The sequence below is a fragment of the Dryobates pubescens genome, chromosome 33 (genome assembly GCF_014839835.1).
Source record: "Dryobates pubescens isolate bDryPub1 chromosome 33, bDryPub1.pri, whole genome shotgun sequence".
Taxonomy (NCBI): Eukaryota; Metazoa; Chordata; class Aves; order Piciformes; family Picidae; genus Dryobates; species Dryobates pubescens.
Window position 1 is genome coordinate 2,895,487 of NC_071644.1, and position 12,521 is coordinate 2,908,007.

The 12,521-nt window shown below is 55.5% G+C and overlaps 1 protein-coding gene across 1 annotated transcript in view; it reads right to left on the bottom strand.

Annotated features, from left to right (window-relative positions):
• The window catches only part of UBR4 (ubiquitin protein ligase E3 component n-recognin 4), a 152,848-nt gene that overhangs the window by 34,153 nt on the left and 106,174 nt on the right, over nt 1-12,521 (bottom strand). The window contains exons 81-90 of the mRNA XM_054175753.1: nt 11,617-11,744; nt 9,909-10,038; nt 8,419-8,576; nt 8,206-8,315; nt 7,056-7,197; nt 5,882-5,963; nt 4,012-4,185; nt 2,471-2,592; nt 1,215-1,412; nt 1,029-1,109 (exon numbers count right to left, since the gene is read on the bottom strand). Of these exons, the coding sequence (XP_054031728.1) occupies nt 1,029-1,109; nt 1,215-1,412; nt 2,471-2,592; nt 4,012-4,185; nt 5,882-5,963; nt 7,056-7,197; nt 8,206-8,315; nt 8,419-8,576; nt 9,909-10,038; nt 11,617-11,744 (1,325 nt within the window). The remainder of the gene's footprint in view (nt 1-1,028; nt 1,110-1,214; nt 1,413-2,470; nt 2,593-4,011; nt 4,186-5,881; nt 5,964-7,055; nt 7,198-8,205; nt 8,316-8,418; nt 8,577-9,908; nt 10,039-11,616; nt 11,745-12,521) is intronic.

Genomic DNA, 12,521 nt, shown 5'->3' on the forward strand with positions numbered 1-12,521 from the left:
GGCAGCACATTCCCATGGCCAATCTCTCTGTGTAGAATTTCTTCCTAACATCCAGCCTAAACCTCCCCTGGCACAGCTTGAGACTGTGGCCTCTTGTTCTGGTGCTGCTTGTCTGGGAGAAGAGCCCAACCCCCACCTGGCTCCAACCTCCCTTCAGGGAGTTGGAGAGAGCAAGAAGGTCTCCCCTGAGCCTCCTCTTCTCCAGGCTAAGCAACCCCAGCTCCCTCAGCCTCTCCTCCCAGGGCTGTGCTCCAGACCCCTCCCCAGCTTTGTTGCCCTTCTCTGGACACCTTCCAGCACCTCAACATCTTTCTTAACCTGAGCAGCCCAGAGCTGGACACAGGACTCCAGGTGTGGCCTAACCAGTGCAGTGTACAGGGGCACAATGACCTCCCTGCTCCTGCTGGCCACACTCTTCCTGATGCAGGCCAGGATACCATTGGCCCTCTTGGCCCCCTGGGCACACTGCAGGCTCATGTTCAGCCTACCATCAACCAGTACCCCCAGGTCCCTCTCTGCCTGGCTGCTCTCAGCCACTCTGCCCCCAGCCTGCAGCACTGCCTGGGGTTGTTGTGGCCAATATGCAGCACCTGGCACTTGGATGTGCTCAGTCTCCTGCCCTTGGACTCTGCCCATCTGCCCAGCCTGGCAAGATCCCTCTAAATCCTTTATGTCACAAATCAGGGTAAAGGTCTACCCTAAGAGAGCACAAAAAGGTGCTGAGCAATTAGAATCATAGAACTGTCAGGGTTGGAAGGGTCCTCAAGGCTCAGCCAGCTCCAAGCCCCCTGCCATGGGCAGGGACACCTCACACCACAGCAGGTTGCTCACAGCCACCTCCAGCCTGGCTGCAAACACCTCCAGGCAGGAGGCTTCCACCACCTCCCTGGGCAGCCTGTGCCAGTGATTTATGTGCCAGAATATAAACCCTGCCTTGGGTGATAGCTTCCTTCTCTTCCTTTCTTTGCTTTGCTGCTATCAAGGGACAGCTGCTTTGTGCTGGGAACAGCCCTGAAGGTAACACACACCTCATTAGTGGGACACCACACCTTCTTGTAGACCTCAGCCACAGGCAGATCCAAACTGATGATCTTATTGTTCACCAAAAGCTGAAAGGGAGAACACAAAGAGGTCAGAGAACAAGCCCAGGTTGCATCACCCTCCCAGCTGCCTGGAAGGGGCAGCCCTGTTGTGCAAGAAATCCACATTCTCACCTCCATGCCACTGTCATCCTCCAGCAGAGCTACCAGGTCACAGTCCTGACAGATCTTGTTCTTGATGTCCCTCATGAGTGGCCCAATGCCAGGCTCATTACTGCTGTAGGGATTCCCTGGCATCCTGCCCTGCAAGAAGTCCTCCTGCTGGGGATCTTTCTCCAGAGTTACAAAGAACTCAGTCACTTCATTCTCCTCCTGAAGAACAGCAGCACAGACACAGTGAGCTTCTTCTTAACCACACTCCCAGGGCTGCATTTGCATTGCAGCAGGTGACAAGACAGCCCTAAGCATTCAGTGCCTCCCTCACCTGCTGCATCCTGCTGTCCAGTAACACATTCAGAGGATCCTAGAATGGCTCAGGTTGGAAGGGACCTCAGAGATCATCTGCTCCAACCTCCCTGCCATAGGGCAGGGACACCTCTCAAGCAGACTCAGCTGCTCAAGGCCTCATCCAACCTGGCCTTCAACACCCCCAGGGAGAAGGCATCCACAGCCTCTCTGGGCAGCCTGTTTTAGACTCTCACCACCCTCATACTGAAGAGCTTCTTCCTCAGCTCCAGTCTAACCCTGCTCTGCCTCAGCTTCAAACCCTTTCCCCTTGGCCTGGCTCCAGACACCCTCATGAAAGGTCCCTCTGCAGCCTTCCTGCAGGATCCCTTCAGCTCCTGGCAGGCAGCTCTGAGGTCCCCCTAGAGCCTTCTCTCCATGCTGAACACCCCCAGCTCCCTCAGCCTGTGCTCACAGCAGAGCTGCTCCAGCCCTTGGATCATCTCTGGGGCCTCCTCTGGACTCCCTCCAACATTCCTATGTCCTTCTTCTGCTGGGACACCAGAACTGGAGGCAGTGTGCACACTGGACACAGTGTCCATCTTGCCTTGCACAGCAACCCTTCCCTCTGAGGGCACTGCACAGGGAGCCTCCTCTGGACTCTCTCCAGCAGCTCTGTGTGTACTTCTTCTGCTGGGGACACCAGAACTGGAGGCAGGATTGGAGGTGAGGTCTCACCAGGCAGATGCCTTATGTCATTCAGTGAGCAAATTCCTCAGCATGTGACAGCCAACAGTGGTTCTGCTTTTGTGCCCAGAGCATGCCACAGCAGGCAGCCTGGACAACCCAGCCCCAAAGGGGATATCCCACTGCTGCAGTTCCAAACTGCCCAACATGAAATCACTGTCTCACACACTTGGCTTTTTGGACTCCTGTTTTAAGAAGGTGAACTCCAGGAGGCATGGCACAGCCCCCTCTGTACTCACAGGGTAGATGATGCTGCAGAGCCTCTCAAAGATGAAGACTGGAGTCCTGTAGTCATCAAGGCTGTAACGTTTTGCAGTCTCTATACACACTGCCATGAAGGCTTTGGTTTCAGACTCTGTGCCTGCCAGGAAACACAAGCATTAAATAAACAACAAACAAACAGACAGGAGCCAGTTCTCCAGGTTCCATTTTAACTCAGGCTTCACCACAAATCCCTCCACAACAAGCACCATGCTTAGGTGTGGCTTTTGTTTAGGTTGGATGTTAGGATGAAGTTCTTCATAGCCAGAGAGATTGGCCACTGGGATGTGCTGCCCAGGGAGGTGGTGGAGTCCCCATCCCTGGAGGTGTTTGGGAAGAGCCTGGATGGGGTGCTTGGTGCCATGGTTTAGTTGATCAGATGGTGCTGGGTGAGAGGTTGGACTCCATGATCTCAAAGGTCTCTTCCAACCTGGTCTATTCTATTCTATTGGATGCCCTTTTTCTTCTGCAGATCCACTGCTTCAAAGATCATAGAATCACAGAATCAATAAGGTTGGAATAGAGCTCAGAGCTCAGCAAGTCCAACCTGGCACCCAACACCTCCTGACAACTAGACCATGGCTCCAAGTGCCACATCCAATCCCCTTTGAACACCTCCAGGGACGGGGACTCCACCACCTCCCTGGGCAGCACATCCCTATGGCCAACTCCTTTTTCTGGGAAGAACTTTCTCCTCACCTCCAGCCTAAATCTCCCCTGGCACAGCTTGAGACTGTGTCCTCTTATTCTGGTGCTGAGTGCCTGGCAGAAGAGCCCAACCCCCACCTGGCTCCAACCTCCCTTCAGGGAGTTGGAGAGAGCAAGAAGGTCTCCCCTGAGCCTCCTCTTCTCCAGGCAGAGCAACCCCAGCTCCCTCAGCCTCTCCTCCCAGGGCTGTGCTCCAGACCCCTCCCCAGCTTTCTTGCCCTTCTCTGGACACCTTCAAGTCTCTCAATGTCCTTCTTGAATTGAGGGGCCCAGAGCTGGACACAGGACTCAAAAGATAAAAGACTACTTCATGTTAGAGGCCACAGTCTCAAGCTGTGCCAGGGGAAGTTTAGGCTGGAGGTGAGGAGAAAGTTCTTCACAAAGAGAGTTGTTGGCCATTGGAATGTTCTGCCCAGGGAGGTGGTGGAGTCCCCATCCCTGGAGGTGTTCAAAAGGGGCTTGGATGTGGCACTTGGAGCCATAGTTTAGCTGTCAGGAGGTGTTGGCTGACAGCTTGGACTTGATGACCTTTGAGGTCTTTTCCAACCTTATTGATTCTATGTTGTTTGCCAGGGGAACCCCTGGGCTGCAGTAAAGCAACCCCATAAAAGGAGAGGCTTTAAACTCCTGGGAAACAAAGAGACAACCCCAGGAATGTTATTGACCTTTTCTGTGCCAAATGCAACCACTTGAAGGTCCAAGCCCTGAAAGGAAAAACCTCTCCACCACAGCAGCCTTTTCAAACAGCTTTCCCTGCTTTTCACCTTGCTTGACCCAGACTGTGGGTTTATGGGGCCAAGGTGGTTTGTACCTGTGGTCATATCCTCCAGCATCTCCAGCAGCATGTCCTGGGTCTCATCAATCAGCTTTGTCCTCTGTACCACCAGCTTCCTCAGGCACAGGTAACCATTCAGGACGGTGCCCACCAGGCGGCTTTTGAAGTGCCTCTTGATGGACTCCACCTCCACGAAGGAAGAGAGGAGACCTAGAAAGCCAAGGAGACAGTCAGGAAGTGAGAGAGTTGCATTTGTTAGCTCTAAACTCCATGTGGCCAGCAAACAGGGCACAATGGACATGTGAGAGCCTGGCACAGCTTGCCCAGGGAGGTGGTGGAAGCCTCCTGCCTGGAGGTGTTTGCAGCCAGGCTGGAGGTGGCTGTGAGCAACCTGCTGCGGTGTGAGGTGTCCCTGCCCATGGCAGGGGGCTTGGAGCTGGCTGAGCCTTGAGGTCCCTTCCAGCCCTGACAGTTCTGTGAGTCTGTGACATCAAAGCAGCAGCCATTTGGAGCAGCTCATGGAAGGAAGCAGCTCACTTCTAAGAGCTGAAAGGTTGGAAGCAAAACCTCTGGCCTGGCTGAGGTGTCTTGGAATTTCAGCATGGGGTCATGGTGAGGGAACATGAAAAGGTGTGAGGAGCTTTCTGAACACTTGATCCTCTCCCAGGCTGTCTTTATCAAGGTGTTTATTCTTGCAAGAAGCCAGGATTTAGGGACTTCAGAAGAATATGGAAGAGGCTACAGAAGAGAGTGTCACAGAGTGGCCTCTTGTTCTGGTGCTGGGTGCCTGCCTGGGAGAAGAGACCTACCCCCACCTGGCTACAACCTCCCTTCAGGGAGTTGGAGAGAGCAAGGAGGTCTCCCCTGAGCCTCCTCTGCTCCAGGCTAAGCAACCCCAGCTCCCTCAGCCTCTCCTCCCAGGGCTGTGCTCCAGACCCCTCCCCAGCTTTGTTGCCCTTCTCTGGACACCTTCCAGCAGCTCAACCTCTTTCCTAACCTGAGGAGCCCAGAACTGGACACAGGACTCCAGGTGTGGCCTCAGCAGTGCTGAGCACAGGGCACAAGGACTTCCCTGCTCCTGCTGGCCACACTCTTCCTGCTGCAGGCCAGGATGCCCTTGGCCTTCTTGGCCACCTGGGCACACTGCTGGCTCCTGGTCAGCCTACTATCAACCACTACCCCCAGGTCTCTTTCTGCCTGGCTGCTCTCAGCCACTCTGTCCCCAGCCTGTAGCACTGCCTGGGGTTGGTGTGACCAAAGTGCAGCCCCTGGCACTTGGACTTGTTGAATGCCATCCTGTTGGCCTCTGCCCATCTGCCCAGCCTGGCAAGGTCCCTCTGCAGAGCTCTCCTACCCTCTAACAGATCAAGTGCTGCCCCCAGCTTGCTGTCAGCTGCAAATTCACTGCTGATGGACTCCATCCCCTCATGTAGATCATCAATAAAGACATTGAACAGGCTGGGGCCCAGCACTGATCCCTGGGGGACACCACTGGTGCCTGGCTAATGGTGTGCTTCCATTTGCACCAAGCTTGCACCACAGCCTAGAGAGGATTGAAAAGGAAAAGCTGCCCTGGAACAGTAAGCAGGTAGGAAACAAGAGGCAGGAACACATCAGCAATGTTTGCAGTGGTCTCAGGAACTGTTTGTGTGAGCAGGGAAGTGAGGGGATGAAGTTTGCCCATTCCAAAGCCCAAGTAATTAAACCCCCCAACTGACCACAAAATAAAACTATGGACCAAGCCATGGAGGAGTTTGGTGCTAAAGGGATGGCAGACACCACCCAGGGACAGCAACTGCAAGAGGCTGAACCACATCCCTCTGAAATTCTGCTGCATGCTGTTACAGAGCAACCACCACCCCAGCTCTAATCCTCCTCCAGGACTGCAGCTGATGTCCCCACATACCTGTGAGGCTCTTCAAGGCATATCCCTGCTGCAGGTCAGTGCTGAGTGTGGCTTCCTCCAAGGCAAGCAAACGAGCTATTTCCTGCAAACAACCATCAGGCCTGTTAGGACAAGGAACTGCCACAGCCAGGGGCTGGTGGCTGACACAGGGCTGCACAGGCACACAGCAGAGAAACAAGAGGCAGCCACAGAGAGACCAGAACTGCAATGCAGCAGCTGGGAATCATGGGATCAGAGAATCAACCAACTTGGAAAAGACCTCAGAGGTCAGCAAGTCCAAGCTGGCACCCAGCACCTCCTGACAGCTAAACCATGGCTCCAAGTGCCACATCCAAGCCCCTCTTGAACATCTCCAGGGACTGGGACTCCACCACCTCCCTGGGCAGCACATCCCAATGGCTAACAACTCTCTCTGGGAAGAACTTTCTCCTCACCTCCAGCCTAAACTTCCCCTGGCACAGCTTGAGACTGTGTCCTCTAACATGAAGTAGTCTTTTATCTTTTGAGTCCTGTGTCCAGCTCTGGGCCCCTCAATTCAAGAAGGACATTGAGAGACTTGAAGGTGTCCAGAGAAGGGCAAGAAAGCTGGGGAGGGGTCTGGAGCACAGCCCTGGGAGGAGAGGCTGAGGGAGCTGGGGTTGCTCAGCCTACAGAAGAGGAGGCTCAGGGGAGACCTTCTTGCTCTCTCCAACTCCCTGAAGGGAGGTTGGAGCCAGGTGGGGGTTGGTCTCTTCTCCCAGGCAGGCACCCAGCCCCAGAACAAGAGGACACAGTCTCAAGCTGTGGCAGGGGAGGTTCAGGCTGGATGTTAGGAAGAAATTCTACACAGAAAGAGAGATTGGCCATGGGAATGTGCTGCCCAGGGAGGTGGTGGAGTCACCATCACTGGAGAAGAGCCTGGCTGAGGCCCTTGGTGCCATGGTTTAGTTGATCAGATGGTGTTGAGTGATAGGTTGGACTCCATGATCTCAAAGGTCTTTTCCAGCCAGGTCTGGTCTGGTCTATTCTACTCTACTTTACTTTCTGCTCAGAGATGACAGAGCAGAAGAGTGAACTCCATTAAGCTGGCAAGGGCCAGCAGTGAGGCACTGAGCAAAGGATCTCAAAGCAGACAACTGGCAGGTGAGGGATAAGCTTCCTGCTGATCCCTCAATCCCTCCAGACAGATCCATACCTTGGTGATGAGGCTGCCAATATAGGGCAGAACCCCCCGGGCTGCCAGGTAGACCTTCCAGTGGGCTGGTTTGATGAGCTTCTGATAGAGGGCCAGGTACTCTGCAGCACACTCCCCAGCAATGCTCAGCTCATCCAGGTAGCTGGTGGAGAGAGGCACAAGCTGACGACCACTCCACAGTGACAGGAGGTAGTCAGAGCTTAAGGACACCAGGGAAGGAGGGGAGAGAGGGGAAAGGGGAGAGGGAGGGGGGAGAGAGGGGAAAGGGGAGAGGGAGGGGGGAGAGAGAGGGAGGGGGGAGAGAGGGGAAAGGGGAGAGGGAGGGAAGGGGGGAGGGAAGGGGGGAGAGAGAGAGGGAAGCGGAGGGGGGGAGAGAGAGGGAAGGGGAGAGGGAAGGGGGGAGAGAGAGGGAAGGGGAGAGGGAGGGGGAGAGAGAGGGAAGGGGAGAGGGAGGGGGGGAGAGAGAGGGAAGGGGAGAGGGAAGGGGGGAGAGAGAGGGAAGGGGAGAGGGAGGGGGAGAGAGAGGGAAGGGGAGAGGGAGGGGGGAGAGAGAGGGAAGGGGAGAGGGAGGGGGGAGAGAGAGGGAAGGGGAGAGGGAGGGGGGAGAGAGAGGGAAGGGGAGACAAGAGGAGAGAGAAAGGGAAGGAGGAAAGGAAAGAGAAGATGGGAGGGAGAGGAAAAGGAAGAATGGGAAGAGAAGAGAGAGGAAGGAGAAGAAGGAAAGGCAAACTGTCCAGCAGTCTGTCCTCCCTCTTACTCTTTACTGAAGGGCTACAGTGGGATTTTGTCCCCAGGAGGAGTTCCCTAACCGTGCTGCTAGTGTCAGCTGGGGTTAAGCTCTGTCACAGGTGTGGGAAGAGGGCTCCCCCTGTCATGTTGCTGTCTAAGAGACAGGGAAATGCCCATGCAGCTGAACATCAGCTGCTCCCCCCTGGGAAAAAGAACAGAACTGCAGGAGCTTATTGCTAGGCAGTAAAAGAAAGGTCTCCCTACAGCTCCACCAGCCCAGCTGATTAAGTCTGAGAGTGCAGCCCCAAAAGACCTGTGAATCAGAGGCAGAGAAGGGAGAGGTGTGAGAAAATGTGCCAGAGAGGAGAGATTTCTCATGGGAATCAGAAAGCAAGCTAATCCTGGAGCTGCCCAGCAGTACCTCGTCAGGAGATCAAGGACCTGCTGCTTGCGGCTGGGGATGGTAGTCAGAGCTTCCACGATGGTACAGGCAGCTTGCCTCGCAGCTTGAGTGGCAGGAGTGAAGAGCACCTAGGGCAAGGAGCAGCATGGGGGGTGCACAGCCAAAGCAGTCACTCTGCTGGCTGGCACTGCCCACTGCATCCCCCCTGGAGCGCTCGGCCCCGGCCCTTACCTGGCGCAGCCAATTGTTGTGCCCCAGCTTGAGGTCCAGGGGGCAAGTCCTCTTCCCACGGCGACTCAGGAACTGCTTCCACTTCCACACATACTTCTCTGACAAGTAGAGCTGGTGAATCTCAGCTTTGCTGAGGGATTTCCCACTGGCATCTATACCTGCAGGATTGACCAGAGGCAGCTCTCAGCAGCCATCACCTGCCGGCTGCCGCTGCGGTTCTGCCTCCCTGCTGGAGCTCTCCGAACTCCAGCTGAGAAGCTGAGCAGCTTCCCATTGCTCTCTGCTGCCATTTTCACTCTCTGGAGCAATGTTCACTACCAAGTCAGAGGCAAATCCCCCCTCCCAAGCAGCTTTTCAGTTGGCTGGTGTCACTTTCAATAAGCAACAAGTTTCCTTTGCTACATCCCCCAGGACCCCTTTGGGCACAGGGTATTCTCTGCTCAGCTGTTGAGCAACACTGCCTAAAAAAGGCAGAGCTACAAGGACTATGCAGCTGGTGAAGAGAGAGACAGCCACTTCACAGTGACAAGAGGCATTCAGAGCTCAAGGACATCATGGACAGGGCAGGGGAGGCAAAGGAGGGGCAGGGGAGGCAAAGGAGGGGCAGGGGAGGCAAAGGAGGGGCAGGGGAGGCAAAGGAGGGGCAGGGGAGGCAAAGGAGGGGCAGGGGAGGCAAAGGAGGGGCAGGGGAGGCAAAGGAGGGGCAGGGGAGGCAAAGGAGGGGCAGGGGAGGCAAAGGAGGGGCAGGGGAGGCAAAGGAGGGGCAGGGGAGGCAAAGGAGGGGCAGGGGAGGCAAAGGAGGGGCAGGGGAGGCAAAGGAGGGGCAGGGGAGGCAAAGGAGGGGCAGGGGAGGCAAAGGAGGGGCAGGGGAGGCAAAGGAGGGGCAGGGGAGGCAAAGGAGGGGCAGGGGAGGCAAAGGAGAGGCAGGGGAGGCAAAGGAGGGGCAGGGGAGGCAAAGGAGGGGCAGGGGAGGCAAAGGAGGGGCAGGGGAGGCAAAGGAGGGGCAGGGGAGGCAAAGGAGGGGCAGGGGAGGCAAAGGAGGGGCAGGGGAGGCAAAGGAGGGGCAGGGGAGGCAAAGGAGGGGCAGGGGAGGCAAAGGAGGGGCAGGGGAGGCAAAGGAGGGGCAGGGGAGGCAAAGGAGGGGCAGGGGAGGCAAAGGAGGGGCAGGGGAGGCAAAGGAGGGGCAGGGGAGGCAAAGGAGGGGCAGGGGAGGCAAAGGAGGGGCAGGGGAGGCAAAGGAGGGGCAGGGGAGGCAAAGGAGGGGCAGGGGAGGCAAAGGAGGGGCAGGGGAGGCAAAGGAGGGGAAGAAAGAAATGAAAAGAGAGAGAGAAAATAAAAGAGAGAGAGGAAAGGAAGGAAAGGGAAGGAAAGAGTAACTTTTCTCTAAGGCATCTTCAGCTGGCTGTGAAGGTGTCACAGGCCAGAAGCCAACAGAGCTCTACAGAGTCCATTCTGTATTCAAGCTTGGAGGGACCCAAGCACAGGACTACCTCTGGCAGGGAGGCACTTCTTCCAGGCTTCATATGATGCTTTGGGGTCCCTCTTGAGCCACAGCTGAGCCTGTGCATGGATTTCATTGCTGTAAGGCTTCACAGTGGTGAGAGCATCCAGAGGCACATCCTAAGAAACAAACAAACAAAAAGGCTCTGTGACCCTTCAGGAAGCAGCAGCCAGGTCCCTTGGAGCAACTCCTGATGGTGAATCACTGCTCCACCAGCTGATAAAGGAAGCTCTACCAGAGCAGGTTAAACAGTTTCTGCTCATGAGAGAGCTGCCTTGTTCCAGGTAACCACTGACATATCAGTAAAGCCATCTCTGTGATTAGATCAAAGCAGAAACTTCTCTTCCCCCTTGCAAATGCCAATCCTAAATCACCCTAAAGGAGCAGCCAATTAAGGCCATTTTAACCACAACTGGAGCTCTGCATTTAAAAATGGGACTTGATTCTATCCAAAGCTGTTGAAAGCAGCAAAATAACCAAGCTGGAGCTCTCATGTACCTCCTTCCCCAAGCCTCAAATCTGAGAGCAAAGCCCTGTTGTGAACAGCAGTGGTCCAAGCCACCAAAGAGCAGCAGGGCTGGGCCCAATCCTATTCAATATCTATATTGATGATCTACATGAGGGGATGGAGTCCATCAGCAGTAAATTTGCAGATGACACCAAGCTGGGGGCAGGAGTTGATCTGTTAGAGGGTAGGAGAGCTCTGCAGAGGGACCTTGCCAGGCTGGGCAGAAGGGCAGAGCCCAGCAGGATGGCATTCAACAAGTCCAAGTGCCAGGGGCTGCACTTTGGTCACACCAACCCCAGGCAGTGCTACAGGCTGGGGGCAGAGTGGCTGAGAGCAGCCAGGCAGAAAGGGACCTGGGGGTAGTGGTTGACAGCAGCTGAACAGGAGCCTGCAGTGTGCCCAGGTGGCCAAGAAGGCCAAGGGCATCCTGGCCTGCAGCAGGAAGAGTGTGGCCAGCAGGAGCAGGGAAGTCCTTGTGCCCTGTGCTCAGCACTGCTGAGGCCACACCTGGAGTCCTGTGTCCAGTTCTGGGCTCCTCAGGTTAGGAAAGAGGTTGAGCTGCTGGAAGGTGTCCAGAGAAGGGCAAGAAAGCTGGGGAGGGGTCTGGAGCACAGCCCTGGGAGGAGAGGCTGAGGGAGCTGGGGTTGCTTAGCCTGCAGAAGAGGAGGCTCAGGGGAGACCTTCTTGCCCTCTCCAACTCCCTGCAGGGAGGTTGCAGCCAGCTGGGGGTTGGTCTCTTCTGCCAGGCAGGCACCCAGCCCCAGAACAAGAGGCCATAGTCTCAAGCTGTGCCAGGGGAGGTTTAGGCTGGAGGTGAGGAGAAAGTTCTTCCCAGCAAGAGAGATTGGCCATGGGAATGTGCTGCCCAGGGAGGTGGTGGAGTCCCCATCCCTGGAGGTGTTCCAAGGGGATTGGCTGTGGCCCTTGGAGCCATGGTTTAGCTGTCAGGAGGTGTTGGGTGCCAGCTTGGACTTGCTGACCTCTGAGGTCTTTTCCAGCCTTATTGATTCTATGATTCTATGACCTGCAGTCTGCAGAGGGAAGAGTGACAGGACTCACACTTCCCCAGGTACTGTGACCAGGAAAAGCAAGCCCTGGCTTCCTCACAGAGTTACTGATGTCTGAGATCAGTGTGGCAGGCTTGAAGCAGCAGCTTTTCAGGTGCTTTGCTGAGCAGCTAAAGCCCTACCTTGTTTTTCTTGCTGGTTGGAGCAGGTGGCTTGATCAGCTTCTGGAGAATGCGCAGGCACATGAGGGTGATGTTTTCAACTACCACTGGAGTCTTAATGTTCACTGCCATCAGGAAGAGGCTGAGGGCTGGAAGAGAGCAGACAGAAAGCTTCATGCCACTGGAAGATGGCATGAGGACAGAACAAGAGGACACAGTCTCAAGCTGCCCCAGGGGAAGTTTAGGCTGGAGGCGAGGAGAGAGTTCTTCCCAGCGAGAGCAATTGGCCTGGGGAATGTGCTGCCCAGGGAGGTGGTGGAGTCCCTGTCCCTGGAGCTGTTCAAAAAGGGCTTGGATGTGGCACTTGGAGCCATGGTTTAATTGTCAGAAGGTGTTAGGTACTGGGTTGGACTTGCTGAGCTCTGAGGCCTTTTCCAACCTGGTTGCTTCTATGATGCTAAGATCAGCAGGCAGGACACCTCCACGGCTCCACACAGCACGTTGGAGGTGCTGAGAGTTAGGCAAGGCTTCATGTCCTGAGGCAAAACCATCAGGTTCTCATGCAGCCATGGATGGTGAAGAATTGCTTTCTGCTGCTGGAGAATTGCTTTCTACAGGACAAGGGGCAGGGGGTGGAAGCTGGAGCACAGGAGGTTCCACAGGAACATGAGGAGAAACTTTTGCCCTGTGAAGGTGCCAGAGCCCTGCAGCAGGCTGCCCAGAGAGGTTGTGAGGTCTTCTCTGGAGACAGTCAAAATCCAGCTGGCTGTGTCCCTGTTGCTCTAGGAGATCCTGTTCTGGCAGGGAAGTTGGAGGGTTTTTTCCACCCCCTAACAGCCTGTGATTCCAGCAAGAGAGTGCTGGCCCTCCATGCTGTTATTTCTCAGCACAGACTCTGGAAAGAATATTCCCAACACAGGAGAGAC